A 20,671-nucleotide genomic window follows, 5' to 3' on the forward strand; every position below is an offset into this window, starting at 1 on the left:
GGGACGAATCGCCCATCAGGTCATGGTGAAGAGAGAGCTGAGCATAAATGTGAAGCTGACAATTTACAGTCAAACTACGTCCCTACTGTCACAGATGGTCAGAAGCGCTGGGTAGTGACAGAAAGAATAAGATCACAGACACAAGCGGTGGAAATGGGCTTTCTTCGATAGGTGGGTGATCTGTCTCTTAGAGATACGGTGAGGAGTTTAGCCATCTAAATGGAAACCTTAAGGGATCTCAATACCGCATAATCACATTTCAACTAGAGGTGGGAAATGAATTTTAATTGCGATTATTTAATTTGAAAAAAGTAATGTGTAAAAAAAAAAAGCATTTAATTGCACTTTGCATTTCATGCAAAGGGGAACTTTTGTCAGTGCACGATTTCCTGCTATACCGATTACACTGATGCACATATCAGAGCTATAAAGAATCAGAAGAAAGTGGTTTGCTAGGACTGATCGGAGGCAAATTTCACTTCAAAAGACTACTGGAAGACTAATGGATTGCTCTGGACTGTAGACCACTATAAGTGGTAGAAGATAGGGGATTAGAAAATGTGCTACAGTTAGCGTAAGGTGAACCAACTTTCCAACTACCGTGCTAAAAGACTATTTCAAGTCAAATCCAACACCTTTATGACACTGAAAAGCAAAATTTGATGCATTACAAACAGCCCTGCTAATATGGAGGTGGAGCAGGGCATCTCCTAATTGGAAGGTTGGTAGGTTAATCCACGGCTGCTCCAGCCTCCAGACGGCATGCCTTTTTTTTTTTTTGGTCTTTGGCTCTCGGAGGAGGTGGACGCATCTTTCATCCTCTCCTTCTCCTTATCTTCCCTGCTGCTGCTTCTATGTCCTTGTCTGGTCTTGTCTGACTCTAACCCTGAGAGACCTTCTCATTCTCGCTCTGGTTCTCTAAAACCTAAAGAAGAACTATGGATTTGATCAACTGGTCCCTTAATGCAATTGACACCCTCTTCTCAACGAGAAGCCTAAGATCAGGAGCCTGAGTGCCCTGGAGGGACGTTCCCTGCTGGATACACGATGGACGGGTGGCAGAAGTGGCGCGTCGTGTGCCTAGCGGGACTGTCTATTGAGGACATTGAAGACATCTACCTATTCGGCTAATGGGGCTCTTGCTGATTGGAGCTGGCTTGGCCCTGCATGGTGTATCGGAAATGGAAGAAAATGGTGACTGCCACCTTGATCGAAATGTGGGAAGAGCTGTGAGTACTCAGACTGTTCCTACTGAATATAATATGGGAAAGATCTTGGAGGAGCCCCGGAGACCATTGACAGACGATAAGAACAACTGTAAAATTGATGCAGTCTGTTCGCTCTAAAACAACATATCCATCAGCTACCTCCCCACCCTGACGGCGCCAGCTGGATGCTCTTGAAGGCTGACGCGACGAGAACAACAACAATTCGGGGCGAAAGGACACTTTCTCAGGCTGAACTCAGGACACACATACTGACACGCCCTCACCATCATCCCCGCCTTCCCCGAATCCAACGCCTCCTCACATGCTTACCTCCCATCTGATGTGGACAGCGGTCCAGCTGGAGGCGCAATCACAAGATTGCAAAGTCCCAGATGCAGCTGTGCACATTGGCATACTCCCCCATGTTGCTTGTCTTGTGTTTTTATGATGTTATGATGTGATGATACTTGTGCTTCTTATGTGATGGAGTTTTTGTCTTCTCCTCATGCTGACTGCCTTTAAGGATCAGTATGAGCAGAAATTCTTTTTTTCTCCTGATCTGACCTTTTGTTTTACACATTTAGTTGTTTTTCGTTTTGCTACCTAGCCTGACCTGTCTCCCCATTGTGAATTTGTGTTTTATATGTACGGTCGGAAAGGTTTGTTATATCAGTTGCAGGCAACTGCAACCGACAAATAAATGCATTTATCCAATCCAATCCTAAGTGTCTTTGAGCAAGTTAATTAACCCCAAGTCTGATGTATTCATTGTGAATGCGTGTCAATGTTAGAAAAGACTCTAACAGTCAGGTTTAGAGTGCAGTCAGATGGATGAATGTTGTATTAAGTTCTTTGAGTGCTCGAGCAGAGTTGGAAACAGCACATTTTCCATTTAAAGACCTGTATAAGGCTAAATATATGAACACCATATGCATTTTCTCCTAGCATTTATAAAGCACCAGCTTTATAAAGAAACGTCTCCAACAAACATAATTTATCTTTATGGATGATTTACAAGCCTAAAAGCTCAAGTGATCATGAGAATATCATACGACAAAGCATCAGTCTCTGTGAGCAAAGCAGAGCACTTAGTAGATGCATTGTTTTATAGTTCTTTGCTAAGCACATCACATTTGAGCCTTTAGAAATCTGTTTTACTGCTCGGACTCTTTACTATGTCAGCACCATAGTAACGCGGTTTGATTATACCGCAAACAATAAACACATTAAAGGAACACTTCTTAATCAGAATGTAGCATCAAGTTAGTTAAACTACTGGGATATTGGTCTGGGTGGTTAAGTAGCAGAGTTAATCAGTTTCTGTTGCTTTGGTGTTCATGACATTAACAACAGGTGCAAAAACTCAACACAGGAGTGGTTTGACAGACAGAGACACTGACACTGACTGTGTCCTCAGCTCTGTCAGGAGACAGTTACAGAGCCATCAGCAGGAAGCGTATCTGCCACATCCCAACAAAATGACTGGTCCAGTAAAACTTTGGCAAAGTGGAGTAGCGCTCTGCATCATTTTTATCACTCCGAAATTTGGTGCGTCTTTGAACTCAGCCCTCTGTAGGCTAATCATTTTAATTTCATCAAACAATGTGACATCCTTTCATTCCTAACACCATGTCTGCACAGTTATAGTCCATGACTTTTTTTCCCCATTGAAATCGGATATGTTTCCAAAATGTTCCTTTAATTTTTAGACAGTGTACTCCCCCAGAGAACAGTTTAAAACAAAGTTTTAATGGCTTTTCAAAATTGCACACAAAGACAGATCGGGACAAGAGACAGCAGGAGCGAGGTGGAAAGAGTTTGTACCTGTAACTTTAGTAAGCTGAAGCCAATCATTAAAGAATCTCATATTGTAATGAGGAGGTAATTAAAGACAAAAGAAAAAACCACCCAACCTGTTTACATCCTCTTCCCTCGGAAAGTGCGTAGAGAGGGGTGAATAACTCTCAGGGGAAGCCACGGGCAGGTCGGACTTGTAATGCAGAGAGCCGGTGTTGACGGGGGAAGAGACGTGATTTTTCATGGCAGGAGAAAAAGCTGCAGCACAACACAGCAAACAACAGAGTAACAGATGACTAAACAGAGAAGATGAGAAACTAACATCTGGAAGACAGATGTACTGTGTACTGTGTACATCACGAATCTTATGAACTAAACAGCAACATATTCGACTGAGTAAAGCTCGCTGCAGTCTGGTTCTCCATATTCTATTGATATATAACTACGGACTAATCTAGTTCATAGCAACTGCATAACAATCTATTCCATAAGACTTACACTGCATGTTATCAGGAGGCCCATAGGGATCTGATAGATACACACTGGTGGGTTTCCCCACCTTTAAAGTGACCACATCAGACGTGTTCTTCAAAATGCCCACAGCCTCTTCATGAGAAACGTCCTCCAGACTGTAGTGGTTCACCTGTGCAGACAGATATATGGGTTCAGAGGCGACCTTTTCTTCTTATTGCTCGTTTCTAAAGAGTCCAACAAGCTCCCTGCGTCCGTGAGAGTGGATTATGACAGATGGTCTTCGGATGAGAACACACCCGCAGAGAGGTAATTTAATTAGGGGGTGATTAAGCAAGACAGATGCCCTCCTAGAGAGACGGCTTGTTGTTAAGCAGGTTGCTTTCACAGAGAGTGGCAGACACGTCTCACTACAGTATGACGGCTGCCTGGTTAATGAAATGATGAAATAATGACTCCCACTGCATACTGAGTAAGGCTGACTTCTAACTAAAATTAACTTGGTTGTATATTTTCACTAACCAGTCAAGCTTCAGCTTAAATCGACATGTTTCCATTTTGGATGTTGAACTCTGTATTTTAAGCCAGGAAATGTTTGTGCAAAGTTTTGTCCTTTTTAGTATATGAAATTATTTAAAGATTTAATCTGTAATGGCTGCTATTATCTTGACAAGTATTTATTATTTGGCGTGCTGCGGGGAAACGCCTGTTCTAACGACCGGTGACTATTTTAAACCTAAAGCAACAAAAACATATTGCAGTATCAGTGTGTAATAATAGAGTAAATACACTGGTTCTTATGTAGCACTTTTCTACTCTATGTGAGTATTTGAAGCTCTTCACACAAGCTGCCATTCACAATCACACAAGCATATCTAGCATTCACAGAAATTCATACAAATTCAATGGAAAGCAACTTGAGGGCAGTATCTTCTCCACGGCACACAGACTGGAGCAGGCAGGGATCGAACCACCAACCTTCCAATTAGCAGATGAGCCTTAGTGTTGGTTATTCAAACTGTGTTTATTTGGCACAGTTCTCCAAAAGCTGATGCTGCTCATCTGGACAGCTGGTGACTGTGCAGGGGTGGGTCTAGCAAAGTGTTGCCAGGGGGCCAGGTAGGGCATTAACAGGGAGAGGGGGGCACAAAGAAATACTTTCTTATTCTCATTTAAAATGTCTCGCTTTTAAAAAATAATTATCTGAATCTTACAACAAACGATTGATAGATTGATGCATATATACCATCAGAACAGTGAACATCACTGTCACAACAGCATTTGTTTTCATTCAAAGGCTTTATGATTTTTCCTATAATGGTGGCCGGTCTCTAGTCAAAATGCTCAGGCTGATCTTTTGTCCCAGTCCAGCCCTGTAAGCAGCTCATCTGCAGTCTGGTGTTACCTACATCTTCCTATTCGGAAGGCAGAATTTCCGAGTTCTGAGTACAATCGAAAGCACCACGACTGCAGTTTTTGTGTTGGATGTAAAAAGCGCACATGACGCTGTGACGTAGGCTAGAATCATGGCGGCGGTCAATGATGGTCCAGGCGTGGGATTTCTCTCATGGAAATATGCACATTATCTTTTCCTTTCTATTGGTAGGTGGCACAGTGCACTGTGGCAAGTAAAGCAAGGTAGAAGACTGCAAAGTTATGGGAGCAACACATTAACAAGAGAATTCTGAGTAAAACAGGACCGCTCACATCGACCAAGTGTGTCTACTTTTGGAACTGTGTCTTAATTCCACCTACTTCACATACAAGGGTCAGTTCCACAGGCAGAAACATGGGTGTGCCATGGGCTCCCCAGTTTCACCCATTGTGGCCAATTTGTACATGGAAGAAGTGGAAAAGAGGGCTTTGCTATCCTACCCTGGAACACCACCAAGTCATTAGTTCAGATATGTGATTTTCACCTGGGTGAAAATCAAATCTCAGGATGTTCCACATTTCACGGATCACATTAACTCGGTGGACCGACACATCAGATTCACCAGGGAGGATATGAACAGTGGCAGGTTAGCCTTCTTAGACTGTGAGATTTCCATCAGTAATGGGGGACATCTAAAAGCTGACGTGTACCGTAAACCTACACATACGGATCAGTATCTAAGGTTTGACTCTCATCATCCACTGGAGCACAAACTGGGCGTCATCAGGACGCTACAACACAGAGCGAACACCATCCCCACTGACACAGCAGCCAGGGAGGCAGAAGAACATCAAGAAGGCCCTGAGTAAATGTGGTTATCCCAGCTGGACTTTTGTCAAAGCTGGGAAGGCTCCTAAAGAAAGCTCCAGCAGATCCAGGAGAGAAGGACAACCGCTGCCCACCTGTAGTGATCCCGTACGTGTCAGGAGTATCGGAGCAGCTGAGACGCATTTTTTCTAAACACCGGGTCTCTGTGGCTTTTAAACCCCAAAACACGCTGCGCCAAAAACTGGTCCACCCCAAGGATCGGGTCCCCCGACACAAACAGAGTAACATAGTGTGCGCTGGTAAGTGCAGGAGGACTGGCAGGATTTATACATCGGGGAAACCAAACAACCTCTGGCTAAGAGGACGGCACAACACAGAAGATATACCTCATCAGGCCAGGACTCTGCAGTCTGTTTACACCTACAGGCCAGTGGACACTCTTTCAATGATGAGGATGTAACATCCTGGACAGGGAGGAACGCTGGTTTGAGGGCGGAGTCAAGGAGGCCATTTACGTGAAAAGGGAAAGACCATCTCTGAATGAAGGAGGGGCCTAAGGGTACATCTGTCACCATCTTACATGCTATGATTGCAGCCATTCAACTCTCTGTGAATGGGACTCATGGGCTTTGATCAGTAACCACTGATGATCAATGTTCATGAGAATTTGCATAATTAAGATTAAGGAACTGACCTCCCAGCCCATTGTTCCTTCAGTGGGCTGGTTTCAGTCATTATGCAGATGTACTGTTTATAAGATTGAAACCTGCAGTCAGCTGAGACTGAAGACGTCACCTGATGATGACGAAACGTTTCTCCCACTGAAAACGTCCAGATGAACAGAATCAACTTTTGGAGATGTTCTTACCTGGATAAGTGAGTGTGAAGACATTTTGCACAGTTCTTAACCAAAACGTCTCCTCCACCAGATTTTCAATGTAATGTAACACTTTGCATTTAATAGAAATGAAAATAAAAATCTTTTTATGTTTAAATATTAATATGTTGGGGGATTTTTTCAATATATTTTTATGGATTTTATAATTGAGCAGTATACAACAATCACCTTCCAAAGAACACAATAGAAGGTGGACAGCAAGTCAACGAGGTGGTAATACAGCATACATAAATGTTAAGACAGAGCACATTTCACTTAAGTTTATCCATCAGGCTAATGACTGGTTGCCAAATCTTATAAAACACTCTCTCTCGGTTAGACAAGGTAAACCTGATTTTCTCCAGGTGGAGTACATTTCCAAATTCTCTCAACCACATTTCAAAGGTAGGAAGTTTATCAGACTTCCAGCTTTCTAGCCACAAGTGTGGTCATTGACACAACCTGCGTCTCTGCCTTGTCCCTTGCCCATCCCGGTTCAGACACCCCAAATAATGCTGCAAAGGGGAACATGGGAACTCCCTGCCAAAGGCTTTGGTCAGAAAATCAAACAAATGATTCCAAAAAAGTTAGTTTTTGGCATTGAAAGAAACGGTGAGATAAAGTTCCTCGATCACTTGAACACTTAAGACTGGCTGAAACGCTCTTATATATTTTTTCCACTTTAGTGGGAGAAAAATGCAACCTATACACAACCTTAAATTGGATCAGACTATGTCTAGCATTTATAGAACTACAATATATATTCTTAATGGAAGAATGCCAAATATCCTTGGGCAAGATACTAACCCCATGTTTGCCTACTGGTGGTGGTCAGAGGGCCCAGTGGCGCCTGTGTCCGGCAGCCTCGCCTCTGTCAGTGCGCCCCAGGGCAGCTGTGGCTACAATGTAGCTGCCATCACCAGTGTGTGAATGTGTGTGTGAATGGGTGGATGACTGAATGTAGTGTAAAGCGCTTTGGGGTCCTTAGGGACTAGAAAAGCGCTATATAAATACAGGCCATTACCATTTAATGCACTCTTGCCAAAGATCATCAGAAACATCCACCCCCAGTTCTTCCTGCCACTGCTCCCTAAAAGTATGAGATGAAGGACTGTATATATCCAGTAAGGCCCTGAAAAAGCGAGACACAGCACCTGTAGTGTAGGGCTCAACTGACACGAAGCTGTCAAACACTGAGTTTCGAGGAATCAAATTGAATTGTGGAATAGATGCTTTGATGAAATGTCTCAACTGTAAAAATCTGAAAAAATGTGAATTAGGAAGATTAAATTTCACCCTCAATTGCTGAAAAGATGGAAAATGTCCATCAATATAAATATCTTTGAGAGAACAAATCCCTCTTCCCTGCCATGTCACAAACGTGATGTCCTCCAGCCCAGGTCTGAAGGCATGATTGTTACATATTGGAGCATCCAGATACATTTTAGGAGCCTTTACGGTGCCCAATATGTTGTTTTTAGTATGATGCTCTCTTGAAACAGAAAGATGAGTAGCTGTGAGTAGCTAGCACTGCCTCGTCTCAGCATGTTTTTCTAGATCAGCTGGGATAAAAACTCAGTTTTCCTTGTTAATTAGTGGGGAAAGTTATGAGTGGGAATTTTTTGTCTAAGGCTGACTTAAATGACGTTGAGGGTGATGTTTTTGAACTGCCTTAAAATAGCTGGTCCCTGCTGCTGCTCCCGCTCTCAGTGTGGCTAAGGTCCAACCATTCCCTGCACCCGTAGCAGTTCCTCGGGTGAGGGTGGCTAGGATTCAACCGGTCCCAGTTCCTACTTCCAGGGTGTTTCAGACCCAGCACTCTTCTGCACCCCTACTTGTTCTTAGGGTTGGAGTAGCTGGTGTCCTTTAGTTTCTACACCTGTCCCAGTTCTCATTTGTAATGTTCACAAATGCTGTGATGGGCTCTGAAACCTGACTAAAACGCTTTAAACAAACCATTCCTCTGCAGATGATAAGTAGGCTGTTTCACAACTTTCAAGAGAAAAAGGAAGATTGAGATTGTTTATAATTAGTTAAGAAAGCTGGATCAAATGATGGCATTTAAGTAACAGTTTAACTACTGCTCTTAGGCCTGTGTAGCCAATTAATAGATATTACAGTATGGAACATGGTATCGAAAGTAGCTGTGCACAATGTCGTGTCAGTGAAATGGTTATGACAATTTTTTTCTCTAATGGTTAAAAATTTATGGTAAATGGACGGATTCTTATATAGCGCTTTTCTACTCTTCCGGAGCACTCAAAGCACTTTTTACAACATGACACATTCACACAAGCATACAGGATACTTGGTATGCAGACCTGAGGAACCAGTTCCAACCACTAACCTTCCAATCAGCAGATGACCTGCTCTACAGCCACCCCACAAACTTACAGCATCTGGTAATCCTAGGCAGTCTCCCATCCAAGTACTAACCAAGCCCAACCCTGCTCAGCTTCTGAGTTCATACGAGAGCGGGCGTGCTCGGGGTGGTATGACTGTAAGCGCACCACTCTGACGTTTTGTCACCCTGGCTACAGTACTGAAGAGAAACCTGGGGTTGTTGATTAATGAATAGTAAGATGGTCTAGCTTTACAGGCTTTTTTACAGAGCAGCAAACTATTTTTACAAGCTAAACGATGATCTTATAAATTAAGATCATCATTTCCTCTACAGCCTACATTTATGTGCTTTAAGGTGTGCATTTGAGAATTATACCAGGGAGTCAAATATTCCCTTGACTTTTAGTTCAGGTAGCTGCTCTGCACTGTGTTGACACATGATAACAGTGGATTAATTATGTCCTTGTATTAAACTTACATGCTTAATCCATTATTATAAATTCAAATGTTAATAAGAGATGATTAGACAAAAGATGGGTTTCAAGAAAATACTGCTAAATGTTCAGTTTCTATGCCATACGTCAGAACAAGATCTGCAGTATGAAAGTGGTGGGTGGTAGGTCGGCCTAGCATCTTGCGGGCCGACCTTAGTAGTTTGCTCTGTTGCAGCCCCTTAGTTTTGCAGGACTCACTGACAGCAGTCTTGCGTCTGGCAGAAAGATGGCCGGAAAAAAATCCCGAATGATCGTGATCGGCGATCATGATTGAGCGCTTGGTGAAATCAAATAGAAGAAAAACAAGGATTCAACAGCTCAACCTGTGAAAGAGTGGTTCTGGGAACATGAGACATCATTTTCACACACGGATTGGCCACCACAGAGTCCAGAGCTCAACCTCCTTGAGAATCTTTGGGAAGCGCTGGAGAAGGCTTTGCGCAATGGTCAGACTCTACCATCATCAATGCTAGATCTTGGTGAAAAATTAATGCAACACTGGATGGAAATAAATTTTGAGACATTGCAAGACCTTATTGATTCAATGCCAAAGCGAATGCGTGCCATAATCAAAGCTAAACGCAGTCCAATGAAATATTAGAGTGTGTGACCTTTTTTGGTGGCGACTGGCAGTGTATAGCAGTGTGTAAAGATAGTCTCGATATGATTGAGACTGTGTGGTTACTTTGTAACCGTGGTTCTCTGAGTGAAAGACTTCAGCTCTCTCCAGATTCAGGCCGCTCGGAGACGCATCAACGGTTTCATGTTTGCTCAGCTGTTTTATACGTGGCCAGGCTAACTAGAGTGTCTTAAAGAAGTATTCACACGGCATGACCAAGGGGGTCATTCCCCTTATATATCGATTATGTAACGGAGTGGAGCAATACTCTCACACAGAGAAGGTTATAAGGTAACTGTACATTCTCTGACATCTAGCCTCTATTACTTGATGAAGTTTATACCACTGTGATTTTTACTGTACAGTCATGCTTAAGTATTTTCTATATCATCTTTCTGTGTTTAAAGAGAGCATCAAACTAAAAACAACATATTACTATCTGAGCAAAAACGATCTTTATTAAATGGTATTAAAAGTGTTAAATCACATTGGAAATCTGGTGGAGGAGATGCTATACTGAAGAACTGTGCCAAATAAAGAACATTTTAAACACAGGTTGAATAATCAGCAGAGTTAAACAGTCCATAAAAAGTGGGCTAGAATTACAGTTTGATAGGGTCCGAGTGTCTTGGGGCAGAAAAACACAAACACATACAAACAGCAGTTTGGGTTGTCAAGTGTTGCCATACCACTGGTAAATAGATTACAAATAACACCACACAATGCTCTGCAGCTGATATTGTCACTAAGACATTTTTAGATCCACAGGGAATTAACAGGGGTTAAGAAGCCACACCTCTCATACGGGCTTTTCAGTGAGCTTCATTAAAGCTCGTATACATCCAGAACTGTCATACACGTGTGTGCAATGTGGGCCTTACACGTGATGTTCATGCTGTTTCTCACCATTAATAATCTGTCTCCAACTTGCAGCCGGCCATCCTTTTGTGCCGCCCCACCATGAATAATTTTAGTTACATATATGCTGTTGTCACCAGGGATATGCTGGTTTCCCACTCCACCTGCAATACTGAAACCAAGGCCTGTGTGTGTGTGTGTGTGTGTGTGTGTGTGTGTGTGTGTGTGTGTGTGTGTGTGTGTGTGTGTGTGTGTGTGTGTGTGTGTGTGAGAGAGAGAGAGAGAGAGAGAGAGAGAATGACAGTAGTTAGTTTAAAGATATGACATAGGCATACACATTATGATATAGGAGGATGCTATAACTGTTGTATTTATTAATTGAAAGGGACACGTTTTTGTGGCAGTGTCATGGGTTTTCAAAGGCTTTCTGACAATGAATACATTTCACAGTAACTTCAAGGTCTTAAGCTCTGCTGTGTTTACAAACCTCGCAGCTGTCATAACTACAGTAAGTAACACCCATTCTTGTGCTGAGCTCTGGAAATCCAGATTAATCATTCAGGGTCAAAAAATGACCCTCGCCATACACAAAATGTGCAGCAGTATCACTGAGAACGGAATATCATCAACTATTCTCTCAAATTTATAATGTACAAAATCATGTTTTTTAGGTCTATACCAACCTTTTGGTCCTTTGATTAGCTTGAGCTCAATGATTGTCTCTAGCATAGGCCTGCGGCGCCGCACATACAAATGGACAACAGAACCTGCAACCTTTAGGGCCTCTACTGCCTTACTGTGGGAAACTTCAGACACATCAGCATCATTCACCCGAAGGATGCAGTCATTTACTCTGGAAAAGGAAAAGTCATATCAATAGCTAATTCACATGAAGACAAACTTACAATACTAATCAGAATTTCATTAACTGATATAAAACTCAGTGGTGAGGAGAGTGTTTCCAAGGCAGGCGCACATCACGGACAAAATGCTAACCCCAAAGGCTTTGTTACACACTGAAGCTCAAACTTTTATCTCATTACATGACTTTTTTATTGACTGCTATTCCCGAAAAAAACAGAAAACCTGTGAATACATTCCAGCATATTTACAGCACAATCACACGCACATAGAACAATTCTGTATAAATGTTAAGGTCTGACAAACAGGGACAGAGCTAGCAAGCAACTGAGTTTGAATTCCTATTGGGCATCGACCAAAACTTCCATATGGTGGCAGCCAAGGACACTAACCTCCTGAAGGTTGCTCACAGTGACCAGGTGGGGCCCAACCCTCGCTCACACTCTCTCTTGCACATGTTACACCACTCCAGGACAACTTGGTGTAAACAGCAAACCGAGTTTATTTGGGTACCCCAGAACCATGGCTTTTACATACAGAACCCAAGCATGCTCTTCGCTTCTTCTTTTCCAGAACATTTCTTTTTTTCTTTTTTCCGTGCCTGCCCTCTACTGGTGGAAACGTGTAACAGCCAAAAACCCAACATAGCTGAATAGCCCAAATACCAACGGATTTATGCAATGTTTTAGACCTATTTTAGCTTTACACTTTACCAAGTGCTACACACACACACACGTAGTAAGATTGTTATGATTATAGTAACGATTTCATTATATTATATTTTATGTCAGAAATAAAATGTTAACCATTAGAGAAAAAAATATATAACCGTCTCACAGACATTACATTATGTATCGCTACTTTCAGTACCACTGACATTTACACCCTTTTTCCAATTGATCTTCAGTTATTACTTCCTCCAAACCATCAACGTGTCTTTTAAACCCCATTCCTACAAGACTGCTCAAAGAACTCAACTAATTATAGGCCTGTCTCAATCTTCCTTTTACACAAAAAAACCCTCTTCTGATATATATTAAAAAAACCAAAGCCCTTTGGGGCAACTGTGGTTGTGATTTGGCCTATATATAAATTTGAACTGAATTAAATTTAATTTATTTGACGTGTTTCAGTCCAGTTTTAGAGCTCATCACAGTACTCGTAGCAGTTGTGAACATTACAAATGATCACGGTCGCTGACAGTGGACACATCTCTGTGCTTGTTCTGCATCAGGCCCCATCTTATCTTAATGACCTTGTAGTACCATATCACCCCATTAGAGCACTTTGCTCTCACACTGCAGGCTTACTTGTGGTTCCTAGAGTATTGAAAAAGTAGAATGGGAGGCAGAGACTGACCATGTCTCGCACACTTAAAGAACTGTATGACTTATTGGGCATTAAATCTGTTTGGACCAGCATCTACCACCCTCAGACTGACGGGCTGGTGGAGTTGCTGAATAACAATAGTAATGGATTGCATTTATATAGCGCTTTTCGGGACCCCTCAAAGGGCTTTACAATACCACTATTCATTCACACGCTGGTGAAGGAAAGCTACAGTTGTAGCCACAGCTGCCCTGGGGCAGACTGACAGAGGCGAGGCTGCCATATTGCACCACCGGCCCCTCTGGCCATCACCAGTAGGCGGTAGGTGAAGTGTCTTGCCCAAGGACACAACAACCGAGACTGTCCGAGCCGGGGCTCGAGCCGGCAACCTTCTGATTACAAGACGAACACCCAACTCTTGAGCCACGATCGCCCCTAATAAGACTTTAAAGTCCATGATTCATAAGTTCATTCACAAGGATGATCACTCAGTCCCAGTTGTTTGTTGTTTGCAGTGCGGGGGTGCCTCCACTGGATTTTCTCCCTTTGAGTTATTGTTTGGCAGGAAGCCGCGGGGGGTGTTGGACCTGAGGGTCCAAATCCAGCAAAAAATGAGATCCAGTATTTTCTGAACCTGAGAGCAAAGCTGCACACATTAGGGAGGTTATCATGAGGAAATTTGCTCCAAGCCCAGGAACTTCAGGAGCGCCTGTACAACAGAGGGACTAGGTTTATGGCAATTTTCACCGGGAGATAAAGTGCTTGGATTACTCCCTTCTTTCAGCTCAAAGTTACTCACCCAGTGGCAGGGACCCTTCATGGTCACACAGCGAGTGGGTGACGTAGACTATGAAGCGGTATGGTCAGACAGGGGAGGAGCAACACAGATTTATCACATTAACCTCCTAAAAGCATGAGGCTGAAACTGCTTATTTGGTGAGCCTAGTGAAGGAGCGAAATGATTTGTGGGGGTGGCGGTAGAGCAGATCAGCTACTGATTAGAAGGTTGGTTTGATTCCTGGCTTCCCCAGTCTGCATGCCAAATATCCTTGGGCAAGATATTAACCCCAAATTGCCCTCCGATGCGTTCATCGGAGCGTGTGAATGTTTATTAGTTGTACTTGTGTTTAGAAGTGCTTGTGTGAGTGGGTGTGAATGGGTGAATAAGGCATGTTGTATAGAGCGCTTTGAGTACTCCGGGAGAGTAGAAAAGCACTATATAAGAATCAGTCCATTTACCATTTGGGGCTGGTGGTGTCAACTTCATTCCACCATTGTGGTGACCATCTCAGACAGGCCAGAGACCAGATGCCGCTGGATTGCAGCAGCTGTTTGCAGATGTGTTCTCCCCCCTGTCCAGCCTCATAGAGCACCATTTTGAAACGTTCCCTGGCTTGACTGTCCGTTCATGGCTCTACAGGTTACCTGAACATAACAGACATATTGTTCAGAATTGGCTGAAATGCTAAACCTGGGAGTAATAGAAGAGTCACACAGTGCGTGGTGTAGCCCCATAATTCTTGTGGTGAAGAGAGATGGGTCTATACGATTCTGTGTCGACTATTGTAAGGTGAAGTGCCACAGTTTGATGCTTATGCCAGCCTTCGGTTAACAAGCTTCTGGACTGGTTAGGCCAGGGCTGTCCATCTCCATCCCTTGAGGCCTGGAGTTGGACACCCCTGGGTTAGGGACTGCTTGTTTTTTCATTACACTGGATTTAACAAAGGGCTACTGGCAGATTTTCTTCTCTCCAGAGTCCAAGGAGAAAATGGCCATTTCCACTCTGTAACAGCCATCGGACCAAAAAAGAGTTGAAGGTCTTGGGGCTGGCTGGTTTCTACCGCCGGTTTGTGCCCATCTTTGTGGACTTAATCAGCCCGTTTGCCGATTTCATTAGTTAATATTAATCTCTGGCTGTCTTCCACAGTGTGTCTTCATCTTGTTTTCCTCCCCCCACCCCAGCTGGTTGTGGCAGAAAGCCGCCCCTCCCTGAGACTGGTTCTGCTGGATGTTTCTTCCTGTTAAAAGGGAGTTTTTTCTTCCCACTGTCACCAAAGCACTTGATCAAAAAGGGTCATACATTTTTTTCTCTGTATTACCGTACAGAGTTATAAAGTTCCTCGAGGCAGCTGTTGTTGTGATTAGGTGTTGTAAGTTAGTTGTGGGATAAAATTGAGGCAGAGGCAGCCAGAAGGGGACAGAAGGGGGGGGGGGTTAGCCTCCTCTGCACCCTGGTGACATACCCCTACTCCAAGGTCCTGCATGTGTGGGTGGTTGTGGTGGAGCGGGAAGAGGGAGGCAGCTGGAGATGGGGAGGGAAGGAAGGGAGGGGCAAGTGACCCCTCCCTGGGGCCAGCTCTCCCGCTGACCCCAGTAGGCACCCCCATACTCCGCGACCCGCCAGGGAAAGGGGGCCCAGGCCCATCCAGACCGGGGCCCAGTGCAGCAGCGCCTCCCGGCCCCACAGAGTAAGTAAGTAAGTAAGTAAAATTTTATTTATATAGCACATTTCTAGATAGAGATCACAAAGTGCTTTACAAGATATAACAGATTAAAAAGACAAAATACAAACAAAGTTAGCCCGGGACAGTCCACCCAACCCCACCACAGAGAAAACTGCACCCACCCCACCATCCACTCATCTTCCAGACTACATAAGACAGTAAACACCCAGGCTGAGATCTTCCTCCACCTCTCCTGTATCTCCCCCTCCTGCAGAGGGAGCTCCTGAGGAGAGGAAAGCTCCTGCAAGATGTGACCATCTCCCCCACCAGTTGAAGAGCCCCCCAGGTGGCTCGATGCACCGGCGGCACCCTGCGCCAGAGCTGGGCCCCCATATCCCTCAAATTTATCCCACAACTTAGACATTCACATTACTCACACTCTCATTACACATACATATAGGATCTTGGGGGTGGGCACGATACACGGAATCCAAAGTACCATCAGGGTGTACACCCCACCCCTGGTGTCGTTGCCCACCTCTCAATTTTAAATACACGTAGACATTGAGGGCTAGCAGGAGGGACTATGCGCTTACCTGCTGCTCTCTGGCAGGTAGCTCCATGCCCTCCTGGGTTTTAAATGCACCTTAGAACACACATGCATCAACACTACAATGAGCGGGTGGAGGGAGGTTTGGAGTCTTCTCTCACCCCCATTCTCTGCGGCCTGCTGGAGCGGGGGGGCTAGGAGGAAGAGTTGGCCGTCCGACTGCGGTCTGGAGTGTGGGGCCTCCCTGCTGCTGCGGAGTCGGGGCGGTCTGCCTCCCCCCACCGCAGGGAAAAGGGTAACACTACCTGGGTCTGGGTGCAGTTCCCCCTCCAGGGGCAAGGGTACCTAGACCCGGTTTGTAGAGTACGCTTGGGGAGTGTGATCGTGTGTACAGCGTCTCTTTATGTCTGTCTCCACGTTGGTTGAGTGTGGAGTAAGTGCATATGAGAGCATGAGGGTGGGAATGGATGTTTGTATCTGTGTGTGCCTGTATGTCTGTGTCTATATGTCGGGTGTCAGGCGCCACCTCTCTGGGGACATCTCAGGCTCTCCAAGGTTTGGAGGCCTATCTCCCCCTACCACCACTTCCCCTGCCAGTGGCGGACCCCCTCAGACATCGGTGCGTTGGTGGTTCTTTGTGTCCGGGGATGGGCGTCCAGGTACGCACCAGCTCACTCCTTGGCGGCCGCTTATCGGGGCCTGGAGCCTGGGGCTCGCTCGGGCCACTTCGGAGGTGGGGTGCCCCCGGCCTCTCGGCCTGGGGCTCGGTCACTCAGGCACGGCTGGCTGCCGGCGGAGCTCACGGGCGCGTCACTGCAACTCCCCCTGGCTTCTGCTCCACGGCTGCTGAGTGAGCCCTCATCTGGGACTCTCCTCAGCTCTTTCTGGGACAGTGGCGCAGCTGCCCCTCTGTTGGTCTTCCTTGGTCTCTTGTGTTCTGGGGGCCTCTGGATGTCTGGAGTTTTGATCTCCTCCATACCTGCTTCATGCCCTGGAGGACGGGGCTGTGGCCCCCCCACACTCCCTAGCAGATCATTACATGAAGGAACCTTTTAAAAAACAAAAAACAAGCGCGTCCATGCTCACAGGTGTACACACGGGTGATCACACCCACAAACTACACCCTTTTTGGCTCCTACCTCAAAGCACACTGTGTTCTGTTGATCTTATGTGCTGCACAATAATGTTTAACATTTAGTATTTACTGTCATATTCCCATATATCATTGTGATGCTGTTTATTCTATTACTCTTGTTCTCTTCTGCTTGTTTTCTTTTTTCTTTCTCAGCAGGTGATCCAGGTGATTGATATATGCATTTTTTTTCTCTGCCCGTTCTGTTGGTTTTTGTCTTTTGCCCTTCTCCCCCGTCCCTCTTCTCAGCTGTTTCTCTTTCCCTCTTTCTTTCTCCCCTTCTTTCCCCCAGTCAAGTCTGTCCCGTATTCAGTAAGTGAAAATAAAATAAACAATAAAAGGTGAATCAAATGGACCATTACGGCAAGGCTGGGATGGTCAATTTGGTAAAGTAAATCCGTTGGGCATCTTTCTTTGCCTTTAGACAACAATTCTGATGCAAAAGAGCCAAACGGGACAGGCCAAAAAAAAAAAAAAAAAAAAGGTGTTGTAAGTTAAAATAATAATAATAATAATTTAATTGTACATAACTATAGTTATAATATATAATATCACATTTAGATAAATGTTGTTAGTCACACTAACTAATAAAAAATAGTTTAATTTATCTAATAAAATAATACACCCCCCTCAGGAAACAAACCCCTCCAAACATTTGGGTCATTTAAATCAGATGATGCTCTCCTCCAGTTACAGGACTGTTTTGATCTGACAGACTGGTCCATCTTTGAACAGCAGGACCTGGAGACCTCCTCTCAGTCTGTCCTAAGTGCTGTGTACAGAATGGGACATTTAACAGAACCATCCAGGTTTTTCCTATCCAAAAACCTTGGATTACAAGTGAAGTACAAGCTCTGATCAGAACTCAAAGCTTTGCGTTCAGGCTGAGGGACAGTTCTCTATACAGCACTGCCAGAGCCAATCTGAGGAGGGGTATCAAATAGGCTAAGGAGGCCTACAGGAGAAAGATAGAGGATGAGGAGGATAACTTCCTCACAGACAACAATCCCTGCCAGGTGTGGCGAGGTATCCAAGCCCTTGCCAGCTTCAAAAGGCCAGAGCCCAAAACCCCAACAGCAGCCTCGAACCTGTAGCAGCTCAACACCTTCTTTGCTCTATTTGAAAACACTGCTCGCCCACTCACCATGTCCCCCACCTCACCTTGACCCAGCCGCCCCCGCAGGAACATGAGGTCAGGAGAAGACTGAGAGTGGTGAACCCTAATAAAGGAGAGTAGGTGTAGGAGTAATAGGAGAGCTGCTGGCCCCAATTGCATCCCAGGGGCTCTGGTTCAAGCCTGCACGGATCAGCTGGCAGGGATCCTCACCAGGCTGACTCTATTCCCACCTGTCTGACAGCCTCCACCATTATTCCCATCTCCAAAAAGACTAGAATAGACAGCCTCAATGACTACAGACCTATAAGCCCTCAAATCTGTAGTCATGAAGTTTTTTGAGCAGATAGTGTCTACCCCCTCCCTCCACCCCCAGCTTACAGAGAAAATCAGTCCACGGAGTGATTCACCAGTTCAACAACACCCTTCACAGAGTGCTGACCCATCTGAAGAACAGGAAGAGCTGTGTTAGAAAGCTTGTCACGGACTACAGCTCACCATAATCCCAGACATCCTCACCACCAAACTGGAGAAAGATTTCCTGACACCAGCATCAATCAGTCAGACTTGCCCCCCATGTCTGGGGGGAAACGTGGGGGGCAAGTCCCCACTGTCACTCAGCACTGGTGTCGTTCTCAGCCCCCTACTGTATGCCCTACGTATATGACTGTACAGCAACCCACCCAACCAATGTCATTGTCAAGTATGCTGATGACACCACTCATGGGCTCATCCTCTGATGGAGGTAGAGAACTTGTCCCACTCGCGCTCAATAACCTCAGGCTGAACATCCTCAAAACAAAAGAACTCATAATGAACTTCAGGAGGCACAGACAGCTCCACTCCCCTCTCATTATAAATGGAGAACAGGTGGGATGTGTCTCTGTTTCAGGTTTCTAGGCATCCACATCTCCACTGATCTCACTTGAACAAACAACACCAATGCCCTGGGAAAGAAGTCCCAGCTGCAGCTGCCATTCCTCTGTGTCCTGAGGAAGAATAACCTGGATCAGAAGCTGCTGCTGGCTCCTCAGTGGAGAAAGTGCTATCCATCTGCCTGGGTTTTTGCTACGCAGGGGCCACAACTGAGAACAAGAAGGCTGCGCAGAATGTTAGCATTGCCCAAAAAATCAGTGTCTGCCCTCTGCCACCCCTGGAAGCCCTCACCAGATCCTCCTGTCTCAGGAAAACGATGGCCATCAAAGGTGATGCCCTTGCACCCCGCCAACCACCAATTGGACCCAATGCAGTCTGGTTGGCACCTCGGGTCAGTCAGGTCCCACACCTCCAAACTTACCAACAGCTTCTTCCTGAGGACCATCAAAAACACTATCCTCTCACACCCCAACCCTGCCCACCCACTTCACCAATCTGAGCCATGGTGTGAGTAACCCCCATCACTCAGACCACTCACTTATTTTTGTATATATTTCTCTTAATTGTATATATTTCTCCTGTTTCCTATTTATTTCTATATTTTATTCCATCAAAGTCAGTGTGGAGCACCCACAGTTTTGTTCTACATGTACAGTGACAATAAAAGGCTGTTCTAATCTATTCCATTCTATATGAGAGTTTTGTTATATTGAGGGCAAAAATTGTTGAAAGAAGTAATTATTATAGAACAAACACATCATCATCCTGCTTAAGTTTAAAAACCTTATACTCTCAAAATCCACTAGAAACCAACAGAAATATGACAATACTACCTCTGAAAGAACTGAAAGATAATAAAAGATGAAAAATGAAGTTTTAGAAATCTATTAACGTTTATACAGTTATCCAGTAATCAGAGATATAGTTCATATTCAGTGTGATGGGAGAGATTTCTGTCATCCTTGTACTGAAGATTTCTTCCGTAATGGTTTTGTGACATGCACGATTGTAATAAGTTGTTTCTTTTTTTTCTTTGTTCTCTTTCACCACAAAAGTAAACATATGTAACTAACCTCAAGCGTCCATCCTCTGCTGCAGCTCCTCCAGGGATGATCTTGGTAATGAAGATGCCGGGGTCATCACCAATATGGGGGTTATCTGTCCCTCCAGCGATGCTAAAGCCCAACCCTGAGTTACCCTGCGGTCATGAAAATCTCATTGATACCAAAGCAGAACCCATTTTGTATAGTGTGGTCAAAAAATGTTTCTTATCCATTCACTTTTCTAATTCTCAGTTGTTTATGTAGTAACTGAGGAGGCTTCCCCCGGAGTATATCTACCACTGCAAATGTAATGAATTAATCATCTCTGAATGACAATACTGTATTCACAAGGAAGCAGGTGAACAATGTCTCTCAGAGAAGACAGGCTTAAACCATTTCTGACAGGGCTTCAGTAAACAGAAGACAGATAAACTGAAAGGTCGGGTGCATTT

The 20,671-nt window shown here is 44.6% G+C and overlaps 1 protein-coding gene and 1 pseudogene across 13 annotated transcripts in view; both read right to left on the reverse strand.

The window, feature by feature from the left end:
* LOC113030572 (disks large homolog 2-like) overlaps positions 1-20,671 on the reverse strand; it is a 176,826-nt gene that overhangs the window by 58,953 nt on the left and 97,202 nt on the right. For all 13 annotated transcript variants that reach the window (XM_026182134.2, XM_026182132.2, XM_026182129.2 and 10 more), the window contains 5 exons: positions 20,250-20,374; positions 11,554-11,723; positions 10,919-11,055; positions 3,504-3,648; positions 3,122-3,263 (listed from right to left, as the gene is read on the reverse strand). In XM_026182134.2, coding sequence (XP_026037919.1) covers positions 3,122-3,263; positions 3,504-3,648; positions 10,919-11,055; positions 11,554-11,723; positions 20,250-20,374 — 719 coding nt within the window. The remainder of the gene's footprint in view (positions 1-3,121; positions 3,264-3,503; positions 3,649-10,918; positions 11,056-11,553; positions 11,724-20,249; positions 20,375-20,671) is intronic.
* On the reverse strand, positions 8,944-9,062 carry LOC113031287 (5S ribosomal RNA; annotated as a pseudogene).

The sequence above is a fragment of the Astatotilapia calliptera genome, chromosome 10 (genome assembly GCF_964374335.1).
Source record: "Astatotilapia calliptera chromosome 10, fAstCal68.1, whole genome shotgun sequence".
Lineage (NCBI taxonomy): Eukaryota > Metazoa > Chordata > Actinopteri > Cichliformes > Cichlidae > Astatotilapia > Astatotilapia calliptera.